Here is a 24,278-nt window from a genome sequence, read left to right on the forward strand (position 1 = left end):
GGTGGTTGAGTCTGGTTTGTTGTTGATGTATTTAGTGTATAAGGAGTTTTTGTTTTTGTTATTAAAACCTTGTTTAAGTTATTTTTGAGTCCCTTTTTAATGCATGGTCTCCCCAGCAAGCTCTCTGCAGCACTACTAAACTGCAAATAGCCAACATGTTCATGTGTGTGCAACTGTTGAAGCCAGGCAGGGATGCCATTAACTCAACAGCCCAATTGGTAAATGTGTGCCTGGTTACCTGTAATTAGTGATATTGTCCTACATCAACAGGGCACACCATGCACTGACAAACTGACATGCAAGCAGATTCATTTAAATAATTACCCATGACTCTTTTAAAAAATGTGACCTGTTTATTGTAACTGAGAAGCATTCATAACAGTGCAAACAATTCTTTGGTAGATTTATTTAGTACAATAAAAATAACTAAGACTTCACTTTTGGTAGGAGTTTTTTTTTTTATAAAAAAAGTAAATAAATATGGAACAATTGCAACTGAAGAAATACTGAGAAAAATGATCATTCGGCCATTGGCCACTGTCTTAAAATGTTACATAGGCTTTAATCAGCAGAAAATGTAAAAAGAAAAAGAAAAAGATATTCATTTGTACAATGTTTGAATTTTTTTTTTTAAAAAAAAAATTAGAATGAGATCTATTTCCTAATCCAGTTTACCACCAGAGGTTTAGTGGTAATAAATGCTGGAAACTGTATAATTTTACATACTAATTTGGCAAATACTGATTAGATATCTGCTTTATTTAACAAGGGAAAACAGAGGTATATTTGGTTAATGAATACATGGAAAATACTAAAGTGGCCGACACTACAATTGTATACAGAAGTAGGACCCATTGAATTTAATGGGACTTACTCTCAGGTATATGGTTATAGCATTACAACCTAAAATACCTGAGCAGGTTTTTCCCCTCCCCTCTTTTAAAACAATACAGAATTGAAAATTAAGGGTGATTGGTAACATTAAAAAACTTCCTCTAGCCACCAATATGCTTGTTATTGTTCTAGCCCTTGTTTCGAAATCTGTCCAAGTTTGTAAGAATTTTAGATAGCAGCTTGGAAAGCACAGCTGGGGTCTGGATTTTCAATAAAACAAAATATTTTCGTGCACTGAAAGACCTTAAGAATTAAACTCCAAATTTAAATATAACACATAAAAATAGGTATTTTGCTGTAATGGCACAAAGCCAAATATTTGTGTATGAAATTGCCTCACAGTACAAACCTGTGCATGTTTACTCAGAAGTAAGTCCTGCTGTGTTTCATGGAGTCTTCATAGACTGCAATCCAATCCCATCCCTGTTAGTTAGCGATTTAAGATAGAGTGCAGGGCTCTGTCCAGAAGTATGTTGTGTGTATGTCCATTTGTAGCAGAGGTTGGTATGCTGCCAATAAGTCCTGAAACAGGGAATTTCAAAGCAAGGTGCCAGAAACTTTGAATCTTTGGGATCCAAAGCCCGCAGAACCCTCAGCAGCCTAGGGTTGCTGAGCTCCTCAGCTATTCCAGCCTTGGCAGTGGAACAGCAAAAAAATGTAAAAAAAAAAACCCCAACCCCATCTTCAGCTTTCCATCCCGGCTGGTAGAGCTTTGGCTCTCAGGCTCCTATTGTCCCTGGTCTGGTTAGGATTGCTCTGTAAGTGTGTTTAGGATTGCAATCATGATGTTGTATGCACTCCACTTTGCCTAACACCACCATATAGAGACACAGTTGCTGTCTCCATCAAACAGGTTTCTTGGCTAATTTGGCAATGCACAATCTGATAGATAGCAAATGATTTATGCGAGGGAGCTGATGTACCAAAATATTATTAGACTGGCTTTATTTAATGCACTTCTGTATTATCAAACAAAATTATTAAGCAAGTTGAAAAGGTTCCTGTATTTGCCCCCTCCCCTCTTTTTCGATATGGCATTGCTTTTTTAAGTCCCTGATCCTTAAATCCTAATGATTTAACTTAGCAATCAGTGACTTTGTCTTTAGCATTGGTTAGAAAAGAGAGTGAGAGTGTCAGGACTTGAAGAACACTGCTATATTCCAGGGAATTAAGGCTTGTTTTCTGGAAAAGCACCATTTAAGAAACCAAACATGTCTGTCAAATGAGGTATGAGAGTTTTCCTTCACTGTATGCAATAATACATGTTGGTTATAAAGAGGCAAAGTTGAAAATACAAAGGTAAACAATGGCAAGTTAATGTAGACGTACATTCGACAGTGCTTTTTTTTTTTTACCTCTTAACTGGGCACACAGATTCACAAAAAAGTAATCATTAACATGATTTTGACACAAGGACTATGGGGGTGGGGCGCGAAACAGGCACCATGCATTATGGAAAAAAACCCTTAAATGAAACCATATTTTTAAAATAAAGTTTGTAAAGGAACAGCTAATCTCTATTTGGTAGGCCTTCTGTCGGATGGGTTTTTCACAAATCACGCCATGGTACAGATCTACAGGAGCAAGTTTTTTAGAACAATTCAGTAGGTAGGTGTCATTTAGTGCTCTTCACTAAGCTGTGCTTCACTATAATTTCTCCACTCCCTTAGCTTAAATGGGCCTGCCCTTTTCTATCTGCACACCTTTTGTTTTTACTTTCACATTCCATGACAATACCATGGAATACCATACTAGAAGATAGAAGAGGATGCGTACACCGTACCCTTGAGAAATAAGATACTGGGGAATGATACGCTTTTTAACAACCACACAAGGCAGCAGAAATAGGACTAAAGAAGCTTTCACAATCCTTGTACCTTGATTCCAAGATAATCCAAATTCACTGACAGGCAGCTATTAATGGGGAAAGGAGTCTCACTGGGAAGACATGTAGCAGCTTCAGGCACAATGCAGGACCTAAATCGAGAGTGAATCTGACATAGGTCTGATTCTTGGGGGTGGGGGGAGGGGATGCCCATTCAGCTATGCTTTTTAAGAGCAAAATGACTCCAAAATTAGAGGGCATCATATTAAAAACAAAAGGTTGCAGCATGGGGGGCTTCTGTTCACTGTTCCCAGTCAGTTAGACATGCCCCCCTTGTCTCCCATTTTATTTCCTCTTGCACATGATATTTCTACCACTGCAACAGGAATTTAGTATTCCATGGCAAGTCAGGATGCACAGACCCCATTGGGCAGTCTTTGCCTCACATCCCAATTTCAGGGATTTCCCCTTAATATTAGTATACGTCTCCAAACCTTGGGAATCCTCCAAGCCAGCTAAAAACTCTCTCTCTCTCTCGTATATGTGTGTAGTGCCATTTTCACAATATAAGCTACGACATTTGCATCATAGCATCACAAATAGAGGGAATTATATCTGCTAGAGCTCACCAAAGTTCAGTCCTTGCATCCATACAAGCAGCAGCAGGGGATATATGAAGTACTCCAGGGGAAAGCAATCTTGAACAGGTGGAAATGCTACCACTGAGTAACTACAGAGAATCTCTATATGCAGGGTTTGTTTGTTTTTCAGCTGGAACTCAAGTTCCAGCACCTCTCAGGTGGGTGCCATTGGCATTTTAAGAGAACAAGGGAGGCGTTCATGCTGAGTTCATGCCGGCACCTCTTTTTCTAGAAAAAATATTCCAGATGGGACGATGGTGCTTTTGGAAATCTGAGTTCTAGAATGTATTTCCCCACCCCTAGAAATTAAGCTCTGATAAGAGGATTTGCTATTACTGTACTGCTTCAGTGCCCTATGGTTTGCAGTGCTGGAGGGGTAGGGCATTTTATCCCATTTATAACATCAGATAAGCAGTAGGAACCCTCTATGGTCCAATCCAAACAATATTTTCTCAAGGGCAAACACTGCAAATGAGGCCAGAAGTGTCCAGAAAAGTCAGGTAAGTCCTATCTCAGGTTTAGCTCAATGTGCAGTAGTCAGAGCAGCCTCTTTTTTGTTATTGCTGTTGTATTGCAGCAGTGCCTTTTCTTTCATGAGTACACAGACTTTTGAATTACGTTACACAGTGCAAGGCTGAACACATATTTGATGCCTATGATTTCTAATCATCTTCCAGGTATTGAACAGAGAAATAAAGAAGGGCAACTGTGGACAGTGGATAGGGCAGAAAAGAGATGCGGGAGAAAATCACAGCAAAATTTGTGTTCTCTACCCTCATCCTCCTTTAGAATTGGCACTGCCACAGAATATTGAGTAAATACTGAGTGAATGCTGTAAAGACATGATGTGAGTAGCTAAATAAGTAGACTAAGGGTCTCAGAAAGACAAACTAGCTCCATCAAGGTATTTGACAGAAGGCATGCTAGACTATCAACACTGGACTATCGCACAGTATTTTAAAAACAAAAGCTGTGGCCCTCTTCGTCCTAATAAATGGCTCCTGACTTCCTTTGGCCAGTGTATGGAGAAATAAAAGCCAGCCTAATAAGACTCAAAACCACTTGACAAAGGAGTCTTTAAAAAGTAGCACCAAGTTTTCAGTTTGTTGAACCTGAGAAGATTGTCCTGTCCTGTCCTGTGTATTCCCTTTCAATACTTTTACATGGTGGTTTTTCAGTGGGCAAGCATGTAAAATAATACATTTCCTTACATTGTTACACCATCATTTGAATGCTGTCCTGCAAACGCCCTGTTGTGGTTTTATGCCTATTGTTACCTGTATTTTGCCATCAGCAGATATCCATATGACTTGTATTGTGACCATTGCAAAGCAGGCTTAGAGCTTATTTTCCTTGCTAACAGTTTGTTTTAAGCAGACAGGACAGCAAACTCCTTTAAGCTTCACAGGTGTTGCACAATCGTTCGGTGGACACGATTCCACATAACAGGTTATCTGGCCAACCTGTGTTAGGAAAATTATAGCAACAGCTTAGCACACATCCTAATAAAGTGTTCAATAGCCAGTGACATTATTCAGCAAATATTCCCCCACAACTGGCATTATGCCATGAGCTACTAAGATCACTCATTTAATCAGTTTTCTACCACAGAACCCACATTTAATCTAATGGTTATTAATGTCAGCACTGTTTAAAGTTATTGTCCCTAACCCACACTTCAGTGTATTAGACTCTCTTCAGTCCAATGGACATAGAGATAATAGGTAGCTTATCCTGAAAAATCTTCAAGAGTTTGAATTGTATGAATTGTGTAATTTGAGTTAAATTGGAAGAAATTTCAGGAATCTTCTTCTGCACTGTTTATTCAGTAATCTGCATTACCAGATTTCACTAGTTTGGGGAAGGGGTAGGAAACAGAACTCCTCTAGCAAGGCCCTACCCAAACCACACTAGCAAATTTCAACCATGCCTTTGGTTTCTGAAACATTAGCAGGCATTGCTCAAAACATTTTACAGCTGTAAGAACTAAGGGCTGGCTCTTCAAAATAAAATAAAATAAAGCTGGGATTCTTAGGAAGCCAATTTCTGTGCCCATTTCCATACTGTTCTGGCAGTAGCTCCTTTGGTGAGAAGACAAGCCAGTAGACTGACTGAACAGAAGCTTGTCTTGCTGGCAGTGAAAACTGTTGAGGCCAAAACAGCAATCAAAGTTCCAGCTGTATTCATTATTCTCACTTCTTCAGTTTGCAAGTGCAGAAACTGCAATGGCAATTACCTTTATTTACAATTGAGAACACTGCAAAATCAGTATGATGTTGGAACCCTATTCATGCTTACTTGGGAATACACCCCACTGAACACAATGAGCCATGTCTAGGTAAGCGTGGAGACGCCATATTAAAACCATGAAAATGAATATTCTGATTACTCACTTTGCATTCGCACGTGGTGCACGGGTCTTTTTTCCAGGTTTCGTTACTGGAATAAGATTTACCCTTTTCGTCAGTGCATTCAGATCTACTGAGCCGTGATTCAAGTTTCTTTATCTGAAGAAAGGCAGGAAATCCTTGTTTAGCTATCTGTATACTAAAAGCATTCTCATTTCCTTTCGTATGCAAGCCAGTAAAACCACAGAAACACAGCCTTCTCTTAAGTACTCAAATTGTATCTAGTTTGTTTTACTGAGAGGCGCAGTCCAATAGGGTTCCTGGCTGGTTGTGGAGGCTGAAGGATGCATTTAATGTCACATTTCATTTGACTGTCAAAAAGCTCTGCTACTGGAGGGAATGGGGTCAAGCAGAAGTTATAGTCTGGTAGTTTCCAAAGTGGGTATTTCTGGTCTGTGACCGTAATAAATCAATTCATTCATTCAAAGTGGTTGGTACTGCCCCCTGGAGGGCAGTGGGATTACCTAAGAGGGGGCGCTCTAAGAGGCAAGGGGGCAGTAAGAGGTATAAATGACTATGATACTTTGAAAACCTGGTATTACTAGATCAAGTTCATCAATTTTGTTGAATTTTTGGAACTATTTTGAATTTTGGATAAATGTGCAATTAATTGCTACTGTTTTGAATTTTGCTGTGTTATCATATGCAAAAGACCATTCTGAACAATGCTTTTTATAGGGTAGGGGGCACTGGGGGGTGAGCTTATGGAACCAAGTAGGTGATGGCCTGAGGTTTGGGAACCACTGTTCTAGGCCCAAGATTTGCTGCTTATTGATGGCATGTATTCACACATGAAAGGGCATATGTGTGTAATTGAGGATGTCCTACTCACTTCAAGAGATGGAAGCCAAGAGATGTATTTGAGATGTCCAGTGTTGAGCACAATGAAGTTACATATTTATTGTATGTATATCCAGCCTTCATTATGAGGAGCTCAAAGCAACATTCATAGTTCTCCGCCACCCTCACAATAGCCCTGTGGGAGTCCTCTCTCTCTCTCTCTCTCTCTCTCTCTCTCTCTCTCTCTCTCTCTCTGCACTTCCCTGTATCTCAACTACAAGTGCTAGTCTTAATGCACAAGTGTTCCTTCTCTCTCTCTCTCTCTCTCTCTCTCTCTCTCACACACACACACACACACACACACACACACACACACACACACACACACACACACACACACACACACACACACCTGGATCTTAAAAATGCTTCCACTGCCACAAGGATTCCTTCAAGGAGTGGAAGGGCCTTTAATTCAGTGGGGGGAAACTGTTCTTTTACCAATTCCTTTCACCACTCTCGTGCCACCTTCTATGCCATCCTAGAGGGTCAACCAGACCTCCAGTGAATTGTTTTTCCTGTGTGCAACTCTCAACCCATTCTGCAGTGGGTGCCGTTAGCACATTTTCAACCCATTACATGCATTCTTTCATACAATGAGCGGGGAGCTTAAGACAGTGACTCTCCACCCACTTATCTGGGTGTAAGCCCCATTGGACTCGTGAGACTTACTTCTGATGAGACATGTATGGGATTATACTGCTGAATCACTTTCTGTGCCACACAGTCTAATATTATCTGAAGAACCTTTTGTATGTTCACCTGTTTTCTGAGGTCCGTGATAGTTTTTTGCATGTCACCAACAAATTCTTTGAAGTCATTCATGACGGGTGCTTTCTTGCGCTCATCAAAGGATGAGATGGTGAGGTTAGAAAATTTATTCTCCCTTGCAGAACTGCAACGACAAAAAGTTAACCAGTATATTAAGCAGGAGGGGCAACCCATTTCTTTTTTGATACTGTACGTAGACATTTCTATAAAGAAGGTTAGTTTACTAGTATGCTTATGATGTACAAATTAGGCTTAGGTGTTTCAATCCCTTGCAGACACACAATGGAGGATCTAGCAATGGCAGAAAAGAATTAGGAACTTTCCACAACGGTTATGATTTGCAATGGTGACCCTTTGGTGCTGAATTAGATGCAGAGTTGATATAGTCATTTAAAGTTCTTAGACTCCACATAGTGAAGACCAGATGGCAAGTGCTTTCTCCTCAAGATGTTTTTGAAATAGGTGTTGCTGCTGTAACAGAATTCTTTCACGATGTGAAACTTGGCATAAACTTTACCGCATGCAGAAAAAAAGAATATGCTGATTGGCAGGTGTTCTCTTTATTGAGCTTTACATTCTGCAGACTTACCGGTAAAATAAATGCCAGTAATACATTCCAAAAAAAATCAGAAGGCTAGCAGTCTAATAAAGTGCTTTAATCCTCTCTCCTCCCCATGTTACTTGAGATAAGGATGAGAAAGCCAGCCAAGATCAGGAAAGAGAATGCAGATTTAAAAGTCTACAGCAACAAGTGAACACATGCATTATTATTCTCCAGTGTATAAAATGTGACCTATGTAGCAGAATTACTATTTCCTCTTCCAACAGAATCTCAGTTTTACTTACAAAGAAAACTTAGGCAACACTTAATGAAAGAAGGAGATTGGTGCTGAAGGGAAAAACAGCACAGTGTAGGATTCAGTCCTAACATCCCCATTGTACTTGAATGCTAAAAACTGACCCCTTTGTATTGCAGGAGGGTTGGTGAAGAAGAGCATAGGCTTGAAACAATCTGAAAAGGTTGACCAAAGAGACATCGTTTCAGCCAAGTAAGCATTACTCACTATGTATTTACACTTGACCATGGAAAGATGCTATTTCATTAAGGTGTAGAATGACCCTGTTATTCTTTAGAAGATATATGGCTATTTAAGTATAATTTTATATTCCCACTCACAGAATAGTGTATCCTAGAAACAGCAGAACAGGAATTTCTACTGTGCAGATGCATATTTGCTTCTAAAGTTAATAATCAATACAATGAAGAACTTGAGCTCTTTCCATCTCTTTGCAACTGATGGAAGTATATAAAATGGTAGCATTTAAAAGGCAAAAACCAGGGTTGTTGGGGTTTTTTGGTGCATTCTTGGTCTTCCCTGCTTTTTTAAATTACTTAATAGTATTTTTATTATATGTTAAGAAGTGCATCATATTCATTTTAACCCTTGTTTATTGTTGTTTCATAGTGCTGAAACATGGACAGTCATCCCCCCCCCCCATTTTTATTACCTTTGCATTTTTTTAAAAAAATGCCTCTCACTAGAAATAAGCATATGTTAAAAGACTGATTCATAAACAAATGGAAGATTAAAGACTTGGTGATTGTCTAATTTCCAAGCATGGTATCCCATTACAGGTTTTGCAAGCTACATACTATTTTACAAATCTGAGACTGTTACAGTGTGTACTACACACATTTTTAAGCATTTCTCCCACCTACCATGCAACCATAGCCAAAATGACAAGAACCATACACTTCAACTTCCTAAGATATTTACATCATGCTCATATCCCTCCTGCTCAGGGACAAAAACCAGGAGAGACGGAAAGGCCAAAATGTAATTTAGGTGTGTTGTTGATGCAACTCATAAATTACTTTGCCTATGCACTGAAGGCATGATGTCACAGTCCTAGGAAGGCCCATCTATCATCCTAGGTGGAAAAAGTACACTTGGATTAGCAAAGCTGTTCAGGATTTTTATGATTAAAAGCTCTGTACATTAGTAGGACATAAAAGATTCTTAAAAAATAAATGTTATTTGCTTTAGAACTGGGATTTTATTAATTAAAGAATCCAATAATCCTGTTCGTAACATGATATTCTGACATGTTTGTTGCTCCCATTACTGAGGCTTCCCCAGTTATCTCCCTTGTAAGATGCTATGGATAACTAGAGCCAAGTGTCATCAGCATACTGACGACACCTCGCTCCAAAACGCCCAATGACCGCTCCTAATGGCTTATTGTAAATATTAAACAGCACTGGAGATAACACACCTTTGTTGTATGATTCACAATCCACTTGGTCTTATCAAAATGATTTTGAATAGTAGTCTGGCACTCAGTGCATGAATCTCTGGAAGGATAGCAACCCATAAAAAATACAACAGCGCAAAAAATGACCGCATTTTGGATCACACCAGGTAGCCAACCTTGCAATCTGAATAACCATGTATTTGCCCCAAATTATTTTTCCTATGTAAGATAAAACAAGTCTGGGATTCTGAATGATTGCTTGTGATGCATTTGCCAAGAAAGAGTTCCTTCTAAAGCTATTTAATTATGAAGCACTTGAAATAAAAGGAATGCAACTTTTGGAAACGAGTAAGACATACGACCTCCTAGCTGGTAAGATACGGCCACATTCCTAAAATTCATGTGCTGAAGGACAAAAGTAAATAAAGACTTGCAGCAGAATGTTTGGGAGGTGTCCAAAGATTTCTGTGCCTCAGTAATAACATGCATGTTTACATATTGTCATTTTTAAAAATAAATAAATAAATAAATAAATAAATCCTTTACCTTGTTTTTGACATTTTCATGTGCTTTGATGGCTTGTCTTCACGGAAACTGAAATCAAGGGAACGTCTTCCTCGAAAGTGGTAAGAGAATGCATTGAATTGTCCTCTAGTTCTACAGTCTGAAATTGAACAGAATGTTATGGGGTTTATGAACAAGTTTTCGGATTTTAAAGACATGTGAGTTAAACCACAGAGCCTAGGACTTGCCTATCAGAAGGTTGGCGGTTCGAATCCCCGCAACGGGGTGAGCTCCCGTTGCTCGGTCCCTGCTCCTGCCAACCTAGCAGTTCGAAAGCACGTCAAAGTGCAAGTAGATAAATAGGTGGGACGGTGGGAAGGTAAACGGCGTTTCTGTGCGCTGCTCTGGTTCGCCAGAAGCGGCTTAGTCATGCTGGCTCCCTCGGCCAATAAAGCGAGATGAGCGCCACAACCCCAGAGTCGGCACGACTAGACCTAATGGTCAGGGGTCCCTTTACCCTTTACCTATTGTGCCCAGTAAACTGTAATTGGCTTTTTAATTTTCTGGCTTGGAAAACTGTATGGAAAAGCTCAAAATAACCTCTTCCCTAAAATCTTTTAGTGAAATATCAAGTACCTCTCTGAGAGACATACACAGAGAGAGAAACTTCACTTACAGTGAAATTAAACATCTACAGGAAGTTTGATTATACACTGGAGGCCGAGGTAGGCAGCTGTTTGCAGGTGCTATATACTTTACCCCTTAAGAGATGGGAAGACAGGGGTGGTGAATAGTATGGGAACTCACACTAGGGTTGTGGAAAGCTTTCCTACAGTAGATTTGCTGGCTGAGAGTGGAAGAGAATGTTAGTGATGTGCTATTTACTGCTGAGAGAGGAGGTATGTTCATCAAAGTTCTCTGCCTGAAAGATATGAACAGATTCCTTTTTCAGGGGGCATCACTATGCAGATCTGTGGTTTGAGAGGGTTGGCTTATGTTGAGGCTTTAAGATGTGCATTTCAGGAAAGCTCAAAAGGGCAAGAAAGCTGTCAACGGCATTGGAACAAAAGGAAGATGAAATATTAATCACTTTTGAGAGAGACACACACAAAGAGAAACTACTTTGCTTACCAGATTAAAACAGTAATTCTGTGGCGGCAATGGTTTGTCAAACAAGTATTTGGATTTTGTTATTATGCAGAGGAAGAGCCACTTTGTTTTTCTTTTTATTACACTGCTTTACTACTTGCTAAACGTTCCAGGAAGAGATACATTTCAGTAACAAATATAATTTAAACTCTATCCTGGAAAAGTATTTAGGCGCAAGGAAAACAGGAAGGATAATAAAAACAGATACATTCTATTATGTAGTGTTGCAATAATAAAGACTCAATAAAAAGGCCAGCTTTTTATAGTATACACCTTGGCCAAACTGTCAAATTTTGATTGAAAAGTGCTTGTTTGCAGATCTTTCCAATATATAGAGGAACAATGTCTGTAAGTGTAATAGCCTCTTCTTGCTTTTTCTCAAAATAGTGAAAGCTTCCATTAGCTCCTGAGGAAGAAAGGGGTGAGATGGGAACAAATTTGGAATTGGGAGAGCCTGAAATATAAATACCCATGGTTTGAAGATCCTCACTCCCTTTAGAGTAGGGTCTAAGCCCCTCAAATTCAGCTGCAGCTCAAAGTAGGCCTCTCCTAGTGTGTCACCCTTGCCAGTTCTTCCTACTTCTTCCTAAACCAAGAAAAACCTTAATCTTTGGGAGAGGGGTAACCACCTGTGGTGAAGATTCATTAGAGATAATGTAGGCACTGGTGACCTCTTCTTGATGGAAAATGGAGGTCCTGATCATGTTGAGGACTGTTATTCCCATTGGGGCTCATGGGATTTACATTTCTTTCTGCCTCTAAAATTGAAGGGGTTGGGGCAGGAGGAGACTACAAACTTCATGCACGCCAACTAAATTCCAGTGCAGAAGAGACAATGAGTCCTGTCTTGTTCCTAGTGAGCTTTCACAACTGCCACTTCCTCTCCTTCCCAACTGCTGATATTGTTTTGTCTGGGAAGGGACCAGGGGGAATTGACCAGGCTGACTGTCTAAGAGATAAGGATAAACTTTACTGTAAACAGTGCTAGCCATAGACTTCTCTTGAGGAGAGCAGATGAGGTTCAGGCAAAGTGAGCCAAAGCATACTCAAATGGTACAGTCCAAACTGAACATGTATTAAGCATAATGAATATGATGTCGAGGTTTTGCCAAATATGGACCACTCAAGCACAGTGCTTAAGAAATACTTGTAGATCACATGGATACTCCATCTTTCTTCAAATGTCCTTATTGGGGAGGGTATTGTATTTTGCATGGGTATTGTATTTTTCACCCTTTCTCACCAGCCTTTTAAGACTGGGTTAGAATGGTCATTCTAGGGGAGAATGCTCACTTCTCAAAGATCTCCCGACACGGCAGGCATTTGAACCCATGTCCCTAGGTCAATTATAAGAAGCCACATTCAGCAGGATTTGTGCAAGAACTACTAAAAGCCTTAGAACATCAAACAGTTGCTTTGAGAAAGGAACTTGATAACTTATATCCCTCAACTTGTTTCCCTGCCTATTTCAGAGGGTGGCAACACAAGAATGGTCCTTTACTGTGGTGGCTCCTCTTCTGTAGAATGCTCGCCTGGTGCCATGATTATACATCTTTCAGCACCAGGCAAAAACTTACCTCTATAACCAGGCCTTTGACCATTAACTGTAGCCTTTTGGAAGTGGATGGATGTTTTTAATGTATCTATGTGGGTATTTTTGTTTGTTTGTCTGTTAATTGCTTTATCAACCCCAAAGCAACTTAGAAGCAAACAAATCCAATAAATAATAAAATTATTATTATTATTATTTATATTACCTTTTCAGAATAATTGTGTGTGGGTGTCTACCTACCTTCACAGCAATCTTGCCACATCCTGAGATCTACTTTAGGAATTTCATCGCAGCTTCCATATCCATGTGGGAACTCAGCCACTCTGAAAACATCACGTTGCACTCTGGTTATGTTGTCGCCATTGTCACACAGAATTCTGGCAAGGGATGCCTGCTTGATCTGAGTCAACTGAGATGGAGTAAACACACCTGGATTCTCATGCCATAACCTATAGTCTCACATAAAGTAAGAAAAAATCATTAGACAAATTTCAGTTAAAAAAAATATGGATAGAACATTCCATCGGAAGATGGGATTAAACTCTGCAATTATCAGGACTGTGGGTGGGAGTCAACTAAGTTGTTGCATGCATGGAACATGGTATGCTTGCACAATGGGACTCCACCTCCATGAATCACCACCGCCTGATGACGAGTATTTCTTAGCTCACCTGCCATTTCGACCCTTAAATGAAAACCCAATGTCAATATATTAAAATATTCCAGTAAACCAGGACTAGTCTGTCCTTCGAGAAGATAGGCAAATCGCCTTGAGCATTAAAATAACTGCAAAATGGTGGTCAGTTACTTACTGTTCTTTGTGAGACATACACTGAAATGAGCTGACAGTATTTCAATAGAAACCTGCTCCATGTTTTACTTCACTTATATGGTGGATCAGGGGAGGTTAGCCCCTTTTTTGGTGTTCCTATTGTTAAACAAGTTAATCAGAGACCTGAGAAGCTGTGTTATATTGCTTAAGACAAGGGCTTTATTTTCTAGCCGGAACTCAGTTCCGGCATCTCTCAGGTGGGTGCCATTGCCATGATAAGGGAGGTGTTCATAGTGAGCTCCAGGACCTCTTTTTTCTAGAAAAATAGCACTTTTAAGACCATAGGTAGGCAAACTAAGGCCCAGGGGCTGGATCTGGCACAATCAACTTCTAAATCTGACCAACCCCCAACCAATTCCTACATTTTTACCACAGGGTACTCTTCCTCCTATACTAGCCTGGTATGAAAAACAAAAAAAATTCCTTCCAGTAGCACCTTAAAGACCAACTAAGTTAACTTAGTTGGTCTTTAAGGTGCTACTGGAAGGAATTTTTTTTGTTTTGACTATGGCAGACCAACACGGCTACCTATCTGTAGCCTGGTATGGTAACTGAAAGACTAATTAACTATAAGAGACAAAGAGGATACACAGCCACTATAGCTGATTATTGTTAAGATGGTGAAATTATTCATTTTGAATGGTTTTTTATTTTCTACCAAAACTTACCTGTCCCCATCTCGGAGACGCTTAAACTGTGTGCTCAGGAGACACATCAGTGTTGGTCCCAATCTGCTACCAGGAATTAAATCTTCCACCATAAGAGCAGGAAACAAATCTATGTTCAGTGGTGAACCATATAACCTATTACAAGTAAGATGAATGATTGAGGATTTCTAAAAATGAATTCCAAATATTGTTAAATTTCTCCATAAATATACCTTATTTTCTAAATACCATATTATATTAAGGACTGGTTAACTACAATAGGAAGTCCCCCCCCCCATTTTTTGTAATGTATACAATATATTTTTTGTTGTTGTTGTGTTTTGTTTTCTACATGTGTACTATTTCTTGTTTCTTCTGTTTTGTGTCTTATCTTACTGTGTGCACCTAAAATGTTGTATATTTTTCAGTAAAGAATATGAAAAAAAGTAAAAAAAGGATAAATGATTAAAGATCATACAGTACACACAATTTCAGCCTTATACCACTTTGAAGAATGACAGCTGAAATGTCACACAGTTGGAGGTAGAAAGATGGCAGTCTGGTTTTTACTTTGGTTGCCTTCCCCTTGTGTGTTTATGTAGGACTTAATTTGAGCCAATTCTCTCATTCCCCTTTTTTCTGCACTCGCTGACTGTTTGGATGTGTACAGTGTCTTTCCTTCCCCAGACTGAGGATGAGATCACATCTGCAGGATTAGTCAGCACAGCTTCCAGGCAGGTTTGAGCCCTTATTTCCATTTGACTTCTGTAAGCTGATTTCTAAAGCAAGGTAATGTAAACCTTTGCTGTAACTCAGAAGGTAACTGTAATGGTTCTAGGGGGTTGCTCGTGCGTAAGTTGCCGCCACTCCTGGCTAGGTTTGCCTGGTTGAACCCTTTCTCTCTGGACAGCCTTTCACTCGTGGCTGTCTCAGTCACTGGCAGAATCCGTCAGTGGGCGTTTCTTGAACTTCTTCCAGCAAAGAAGTTCTTTGACGCCAAGTCTCCTCCTACTCTCCCTGCGCGGAAGTCTTCTGTGCAGGGAGGGTGTGGGCAGCGGAGTCTCCCTGCTGGTCTCCGGTGAAGAGTCCTGGAGCCTCCTCTCCCGAATCCCCCTTCACCCCTTGGTGTTACGCTGATTTCCTTCCCCAGCAGATGGGCTGCCTCTCTCCCTGCTGGGACCCTCTCCGGCATCGCTCTGGAGCCTTCCCTCCGCCTCTGGCTCCGATGGCAGTTCCCTGACAGTAACCTCCAACATTTTAAACATTAGTTGGTTCAGTAAATCTATTAAATAAATCTTATCTAGATAGCACAAAGGCATTCTTAGTTTTGTCTAAGGGCAGTAGTGTCACATGCAAGTTTAAATATGTGTCTATAATATATTGACAGACTGCCATCAAATTAAACATTCTGGGTTGTATCCAATGCTGCTGGTTCCTCCTCCTCTTCTCTCTCCTATAGCCCAACCATGCACCCTCAAAATCTCTTTTAAAGAATCAGGAGATCCTCTGGAGCAGATCTGAGGAGCATGCAGGGAGAGGAGGAGGAGAAGGCAAAGTCCTGTTGTGTGAGCAGAAGTGTTGGATACAGCCCTTTGAAAGTACCGTATTTTTTGCTCTATAAGAGTCACTTTTTTCCTCCTAAAAAGTAAGGGGAAATGTGTGTGCATCTTATGGAGCGAATGCAGGCTGCGCAGCTATCCCAGAAGCCAGAACAGCAAGAGGGATTGCTGCTTTCACTGCGCAGCGATCCCTCTTGCTGTTCTGGCTTCTGAGATTCAGAATATTTTTTTTCATGTTTTCCTCCTCCAAAAACTAGGTGCGTCTTGTGGTCTGGTGCGTCTTATAGAGCGAATAATACGGTACATAACTTACAATTGAGTGTTTTATTGTTTCTGTTTAAAAAAATAAGAATGTTTAGTTCCCACCAAATAAGTACATTTTTATTTTAAGTCACATTTATCTAACACTTACCTCCTGAGTTTCTCTCTGATGTCAGGATTCTTGATTTCATTTTTCAAATCTTCAAACGTGTGAGCCGAAGAAAGGTTACAGTAAACTCTAAAATCGTGGTAAGGTGGTACTCCGTGATCTCTACCTCTTTGAATATTCATGGCGGCCAGATCTAACGCTACCGCCCGTGCCATGGAGAAAAGCCTCTCTGTCAATTCCGTATTGAGCAACTGCGACGTTACACGCATCTTACCAGCGACACCAAATAAACCCCTTAGAAGCGGATCTATGCCTCCTTCATTTACAATCCGAAACGGGGAGAAGAACGCTTTATGAAGAGGTATGTGGCCTTGTGGAATAGTCTCAAAGTTTTCATCCAACCGATACAGTATGGGATTGATCAGCGTGTGACCAAACCTAAAAGCGGCAGTTGCAAATTCATTAGTTATTCCAGAATTAATATTGGGGTCGTAACCTTTATATTCGCCAAGCATCTTCAATCCTACCTCTCCCAAAATCTTAGGCAGCCAGTGGCTGTACGTTATGTGTTGCATTTCAGCACCCACAATCTTGCGTGTTTCGTGATAAATTGTATCGCCGTCCCAGTGTGGGTTGAGTTTCAGCAACTCTGTGGCAATCCTGTTGTGTTCTCTGAACCACAAGGTATGCATGCTGGTGAGTCCCAGCTGTTCATTGGCGCGATGGTCGCCGGCTAAGAAGCAAGGAATCGGGCTCTCATTCTCATCCCGCATACATTCAGTTGGTGGGCCGGTAGCAAATGGGAGAAGAGGCTTCCCAGATCTCTGCACAATGCCCTGTCTCAGAAGCCCCCTGTGGCTTGCCAAATCTCTGATTTCTTGTGCCTCGTGATCCGAACTGCCATACACATTGGACGCATCAATATAGGAAGTCAGCTGGTTGATCTGTTCTCGTGGGTAAACCGAATTCATGAGAAGGGAAGTCATGCCGCTTCCGCACACCGGGCTGGAACGCACAAAAAACATGCACCGCGCTCCGTTCCTGACTCGAGGATCGTTGGGCGGCACCATGATGGAGAAACACGGGGGGTCGTTTGTACAAACGGAGCTGCAGTGCTGGCCATCAGAAAACCTGGCTTCACTCAGAGCAGCAACGGTGGAGTCCAGGTCATGGTCTAGGAATTGGCCCCATTGCATCAGCATATGGCTAAACTGGTCGTCGGGGGTTATTGTTTCCGTCCCGATCAGTGTAGTTGAAACCAAGCGTGGCATTGGGAGTGTGTGTCCATTGTAACGCCGGTTAGCTCCAATGCCCCTTGGCAAATTAAATCCGTTTTCGTAGACCGACTTCAGCAAGCGTTCAAAGGCTGTTAGGGAGGCTCCCCACATCGGATGCTGCAAGTTATTGCAGGTCCCATCATGTGTTCTGTATTTCTGGTGATAGCACATATCTGAGCAGTTATTCACACGCCTATGGGCCGTGCAGCCTGAGAGGTTAGCTATCAGATTCAAATACTGTGGAGACACAAGGTCATTATAGTGATAGCCTGAAACAGATAAGAGAGAGAGAGAGGGACGAATCAAATACTTTTTAAGTCCTGGAAATAAAAATGCTTTAATCAGTTTTAACCATGTAAAATCTACAACACTGATAAACTAATTAGTCAGGGGGCATTTTAAATCAGAGTACTGTGAGTTAAGGGGCACAATTCTTTACCTTTTGAGGCTCTTTTGGTTCTGGTGTGTTACTGCAATAGGGAACGGGAAAGAAAATATTAAAGATAGCCATTTTCTTTCGGAAAGAAGGCACAGGAGCTATGATGAATGATAGCTTCTGTTTATTATATCATAAGCTAGAATGCTCCCTCTTGCGATATCTCAAAAGGTGTGACATTACTTGATCTATTAATCAACCAGTTGACTTCACACACAGTCATTACTGAGAATACAGCTCCCCCTGAGTACACGAGGAAGTGGGTGCAGGGTTGCAGATCACCTTTAGGAGGTAGCACAAAAATTATTCTTTTCCTAGTAGTATTTTTTAAAAAACTTACTTAAAGTAATGGGAGACAAGCTACAAATAACTTAATCACAATCTTTTTTTTTATTTAAAAAAACTGATCCACCAGTGCCCTTGCTTGCACATAATGCTGGCATAATACAATGTTATGGAAATTAAATTTGTGCATAAGCTGCAGCTTCAGCAACCCCTGTTTTGCTTCCTTTGTAGGGCAGGGCAACATACCATGGAGTTACAGCTTAGGGGTTATGTGTGAACAAGAATTTGCAACCTGTTTCTCTCAAACAAACATATGTTAGAAGCCAAGGCTTATTCGTAAAAAGAGACAATAAGAAAAAAAACTTATCATTTCAGCCATATCGAGTATGATTGTATTATTGCCAGAATTGTTTGTGAATTACATTTTAAGAATGATTAAAATAATTTTATATAATATTTAATCTAGAAATGTTAGGATTTTATTCACAATTATACTTGAAAATGGTTTGTTTTGACTGCAATCAAATATATCACAACAGTTCCACACACAAAAATGTACATTGTCAAAGTCATGATCTGGATTTGGAGAATGCGACAAGACAATAAACGACTCAGTATAAATTATCTGTTTAGTCCGAATTATGTGCAGAAATTTGGTAACGTTTCAAAACCATGAAGCATAGAACCTTGTGCTTAGTTCAGGGTTTTGAGTTTAAGTTTTTAGTATACTTTAATAAAACTCACAATTACTCAAAACAGAAGAACTATCCTAAGGAAAAGTATTTCCTTTCACATGATCAACCTGGCTGCAGCAGTTCATTACCTGCCAAGTCCTAGCTGTTCTGCTTTACTAAGATTTTAGTGTAGCTTCCAACTACTTTGCAACATGCCTCAAGCACAGATAACTGCCAAAAACAAGGCCTTGGAGGATTATGAAATAATTGCTTTACAAATGCGATTTTAGCTTATGTTGATACATTCAGACTAAGGATATGGGTATTCCACCGGGGCAATTATTAGGCCTTGTCAGAAAAGGTGATTACAAAACACGCTTTAAGCAGTGTGGAGATAGAGTTGCTCATATCCTCAAGCAGCGTTTCACATTAGAGGGAAAGAAGTAAAAAGTCATATGTGTTTCATTTCTGAAACCCTCGGATGAACGTTGGTGCTAAAACATGCTATTTGCATTTTGCTTTCAGAATACAGTGGTACCTCGCAAGACGAAATTAATTCGTTCTGCGAGTTTTTCGTCTTGCGAATTTTTCGTCTTGCGAAGCACGGATTCCCATAGGTATTAACGGTTTTAAGAAAAAGGAAACAAACTTGTAAGACGTTTTCGTCTTGCGAAGCAAGCCCATAGGGAAATTCGTCTTGTGAAGCAACTCAAAAAACGAAAAACTCTTTCGTCTTGCGAGTTTTTGTCTTACGAGGCATTCGTCTTGCGAGATACCACTGTAAAGTATGCAGTTTGAGAGGAGAGAGACACATTGAAAGAGAAGAACAGGGGGAGGGAGAGAAAACATTTTTTAAAATCCCGCTACATATTATTTTTGAATTTAACCTGTTGTGTACGTGCTATTTGAGGCACTTACAAAGGTTTCACATACTTCATTCCAGCTCATGGAGTCTACACCACTCCTTTCAGCTGTTCGGTGTCAATGCCATGTGTCAATGGCTATTCCTTCATTTGGGGCACAAACTATCTCAGCCCCAGCCTGTAGCTCAAGAACCCTAGCTTCAAATTCCCAGCCTGTTCCTTCACCCACTGCAACTTTTTTCCCACCCAAGCGCTTTATGTTTGTGATGGAACATTTAATTTTACCCCCACAGCACCTTTTCTGGAGGGAAAATGAAACCAGGTTGCTCACCACCATTGCTTTTCACTTTGCCGGAAGTAGTTTAGATCAGAGACATCTTCCTGGCGCAAGAATTTTTTAAAAAAGGTTTCAGATGTGCATTTTAATTATTATATACAGCTAAAACCCTACGCTCAAGATACACCAGCCGAGAGGACAGAGGAGGTGGAGAAGGCCCACTATGCCAAACAAGGAACACAAGGCATGCCACTGTCACAGGTGGTACACTGGCAGAGATGCTCAAATCTAGCAATGGAGCTGGCATAGCTGGGACTGTCATGTCCACACCTCCCAAATCCACCTTTAGAATCTGGCCCTGATACCAACGATGGAACTCACAGGAGGGATATGTTTGCCACTAAACTGATTTGAAAACAATAACCACACAACCCACAACTGACCACCAACTCCTAGCCCCACAACAAAACACAGGACATAGCACAACACACACGACATAACTCTACACCCAGTGACAGCACACAACATCTGTATACAAGCTTCTGACAAACAGGCCAAAACCTGGACGATAAGGCACACAGCAATGGACTATGCCACTCCAGGCTAATGTCATGCATAATTAGAGCACACAAGGCAAAAGCACTGACTTGTTCCATTTAGGTCAACCATCAGACCATCTTGCACATGTTCTTGAATTAGCTGCAATGTTCTTTCGAATATTTCTCCAGCTCTTGCTTGCTCAACAGTGTAAGGATCTCTTGGGTATCGAAATAAGGCCAGCAGATCATTTGGAGAACGAGGACGGCTAATAGATGAAAACAGGAAGAAGACATAAAAGTAAAAGGGTAAACAGAGACATCCAGATGTGTGCGATAAAGCGGCTGTGCCCTTAACACTATGTGCTGACTGGTTACTAATATGAAGACTACGAACTATAAAAGCTCTAATTGTTATATTAAATCATTGGCAATGAGTCGTTCATAAATACATACCTTGATTGCTTATCCCCCAAATGGCAAGCAAGAAATAAATAAATAAAGTATCAGCAGCTGACAACTTCACATGGTTTGTTGAGTAAGGACTGTCAAGCATGCTGCACGACCACAAAACGAAACAAGGGGAAAAGAACCCCTTGTTGACACATTTCACTAGATCCCCAGAACAGCTCATGGGGGGGGGGGAGAGAAATAGTTCCAAAAGACCTGAGTGGAAAGCTATACATGTGCACAACTGGGATCCTGAAAGTATGCTTCAAAACTTGGGAGAGTTGTCTCCAAAGATAAGCTAGTGTTGTTTCAAAAGGGGACAAGTGTACATTGGCATGAGAACATAGGAACACAAGGAGAGCCCTGGTGGGATGGAACAGTGGTCCATCTACTCCTGCATCCTGTTGCCATGGTGGCCAACCAGATGCCTATGGGAAGCCCATGAGCAAGACTTGAGGACAGTAGCTCTCTCCCATCTTGCATTTCCAGCAACAGGTAGTCAGAAGTATACTGCCTCAAACTATGGAGGTAGCGTACAGCCATTGTGGCTAGCAGCCACTGATGGCTTTGTCCTTCATGAATTTGTCTCACCCTACATTAAAGGCATCCAAGTTGGTGGCTGTAACTGCAGCCGCTGGAGTGAGTTCTCGATATGTGCTGCATGAAGAAGCACTTTTGTTATTTAATAATAATAGTAATAGTTTTATTATTTATACCCCACCCATCTGGCTGGGTTTCCCCAGCCACTCTGGGCAGCTTAAAGGGGACCCCTGATCATTAGGTCCAGTCGTGGCTGACTCTGGGGTTGTGGCACTTATCTCGCTTTATTGGCCAAGAGAGCCAATACAGCTTCTGGGTCATGTGGCCAGCATGACTAAGCTGCTTTTGGCGAACCAGAGCAGCGCACGGAAACGCCGTTTACCTTCCCGCCGGAGCAGTACCTGTTTTTCTACTTGCACTTTGACGTGCTTTTGAACTGCTAGGTTGGCAGGAGCTGGGACCGAGCAATGGGAGCTCACCCCGTCACAGGGATTCGAACCGCCGACCTCCTAGGCTCAAGCGTTAAAAACCTCCCCATACAGAGCTGCCTTCTAAAAGTTGTGTAATTCTTTATCTCCTTGACATCTGAAGGGAGAGCATTCCACAGGGAGGACACCACTACTGAGAAGGCCCTCTTCCTGGTTCCCTGTAACTTCACTTCTCACAGTGAGGGAGCCAGCAGAAGACCCTCGGAGGAGGACCTCAGTGTCTGGGCTGAGCGATAGGGGTGGGGACGCTCATTCAGGTATACTGGGCTGAGGCTGTTTAGGGCTTTAAAGGACAGCACCAACACTTTGAATTGTGCCTGGAAACATACTGGGAGCCAGTGAAGATCCTTTTGGACCGGTGTTATATGGTTCCGGCAGCCACTTCCAGTCACCAGTCTAGCTGTTGCATACTGGATTAGTTGTAGTTTCCAAGTCACCTTCAAAGGCAGCCCCACGTAGAGCGCATTGCAGTGGAGAATAGTAATACTTCCTCTTCTTCCTCCCTCAAATAGCTGTACAGCTTCTATGGGGAAGATTTTGAACTGGTTGGGCTTCTACAATTACTTGGAAACTGGAAAAGCCACATGGCTCTGATTTAGGGAATCGGATACACAGCTTCTGCACTTCCAGTCTCCAAAGAGTCAGCGGGCCTTAGACTAAGTGCTCCCCATCCTCCAGTCCATACAACCAGTAGAAATATCCCAGAAGCTTAGTTATGCCTCAGTGGGAAAGCATTTTGTGCTACACCACCCACTGAGATTGCAGGCAACTGATGTGTGGATATGCCTATATAGGATTACTTGTGAAGAGAGGGGGATTTATCGTAGCTAAAAGAATTACAAGATGTAGAGTATCCAGTTGATCTTTGAGCAAAACTGCCATGTCCCCTCAAGCTACTGTTACAAAACGAACAAGTAATAAACCAGCACACTGTCATGATGAAATAAAATAAAACAAAAACCCTCCAGACAATACCTGTCAAACAAATGTGTACGGGTTGAGTTTATTGCTCTGTCAACAGTAGCAATTGCTTCAACAATTGAGCTTGCTACAAACTGATCTCCATTTCGACTGACATCAGGAACTAGAGAGAGGGGGAGGGAAAAAAAACTGCAAATTTATCCGCATGCAAAAATGACTCACTATGAGCAAAGTCTAGACACGACATCATTTTTCTATTACAAATAAATCTCTTTTTCCCCCCTAAAAAGATTTACTTTTACAGCTGAAAATTTTCAATATCTTGAGAACATCATTAAAAAAAGAAGAAGATTGCGTTGGGGATGCCTCCATTCTTCTACAAGTTCAATGAAAAGGTATAAATTACCATTAGTATTTGTTCTTTGTTTTGCAATACAAAGGTGTTAAAGAACCCCAAACCACAATGCCATATAATCCAAAGGCACACTGAAAATATGTGAGCCATGGTAGATTCACACTGTCTAAAAGGCTCTGGGCTTTTTTTTTTTATTATTACTTGATCCCATTACCTTCTAAAACAGATAGGAGTTTCAAAGGCAGTCCATTGGACATGAGAGTCTGCTGTGCAAAGAAAGAAAGAAAGAAAGAAAGAAAGAAAGAAAGAAAGAAAGAAAGAAAGAGAGAGGGAAAGCAAAACCAATCTCTGACACTTTAGTTTTCCCTAAAGCAAATCCAGGGTTCTCAGCTGCAGCATGTAATCTTATCTGTATCTTAGCAACATTTCTGATATAGAGGGGGGGAAAGGCTGGGTGGTCTCTAGGAAAGATGAAAGACTCCTATTTCTTCTCCAAGCCCTGGAAAATATTTTATCTCTTCAGTATTCTCAGTCTCTTGAAATTCTGCCACAACTTCCCTGCACTCCTTCCTTCTAATAGTGAAGGAAAGTGGTGAGTGTCAAACAGAATTGTAGCCATAACGGCCACTGAGAAATATATCAGCAAGCTTGTGGAAACTCTGAGGTTTGCAGAAGCACAAAACCCCCCACAACCCAAGCCTTTAAAATAAGCCAGTTGGAAGAAACTTCGCCAAAAATAGCCCAGTCCAAACTCTAGATTACCTTTCTAACAGCATCCTCTGAAACAGGAGACAATGATGTATATTCTTATTAGCAAATTTGCTGGTGGACACCTTATCATCAAGCCATACAAAGAATAATTTAATATGCAGTAGAAATTATCTTCCCTTGGTGTGCCTGACACCTGTGTTTCAAAATACCTTTCCAT

The 24,278-nt window shown here is 41.0% G+C and overlaps 1 protein-coding gene and 1 long non-coding RNA gene across 4 annotated transcripts in view; one reads left to right on the forward strand and one right to left on the reverse strand.

Annotated features, from left to right (window-relative positions):
- The window catches only part of LOC310840680, a 55,365-nt gene extending 46,384 nt beyond the window's left edge, over nt 1–8,981 (forward strand). Inside the window, exons 3-4 of the long non-coding RNA XR_014561991.1 lie at nt 8,356–8,428; nt 8,559–8,981. This is a non-coding gene — a long non-coding RNA (uncharacterized lncRNA). The remainder of the gene's footprint in view (nt 1–8,355; nt 8,429–8,558) is intronic.
- Nucleotides 334–24,278, reverse strand: part of PXDN (peroxidasin) — a 78,296-nt gene continuing 54,351 nt past the window's right edge. For 2 of the 3 annotated variants that reach the window (XM_083729910.1, XM_083729909.1), the window contains 9 exons: nt 23,050–23,158; nt 20,708–20,865; nt 16,291–17,794; nt 14,341–14,475; nt 13,081–13,289; nt 10,182–10,299; nt 7,371–7,503; nt 5,754–5,867; nt 334–4,823 (listed from right to left, as the gene is read on the reverse strand). In XM_083729910.1, coding sequence (XP_083586036.1) covers nt 4,698–4,823; nt 5,754–5,867; nt 7,371–7,503; nt 10,182–10,299; nt 13,081–13,289; nt 14,341–14,475; nt 16,291–17,794; nt 20,708–20,865; nt 23,050–23,158 — 2,606 coding nt within the window. In that variant the 3' untranslated portion in view covers nt 334–4,697. The remainder of the gene's footprint in view (nt 4,824–5,753; nt 5,868–7,370; nt 7,504–10,181; nt 10,300–13,080; nt 13,290–14,340; nt 14,476–16,290; nt 17,795–20,707; nt 20,866–23,049; nt 23,159–24,278) is intronic. The other variant, XR_014561900.1, reaches the window with a different exon arrangement.

This window comes from Podarcis gaigeae (genome assembly GCF_964106915.1).
Source record: "Podarcis gaigeae genome assembly, chromosome: 3".
In the NCBI taxonomy this organism is placed as follows: domain Eukaryota; kingdom Metazoa; phylum Chordata; class Lepidosauria; order Squamata; family Lacertidae; genus Podarcis; species Podarcis gaigeae.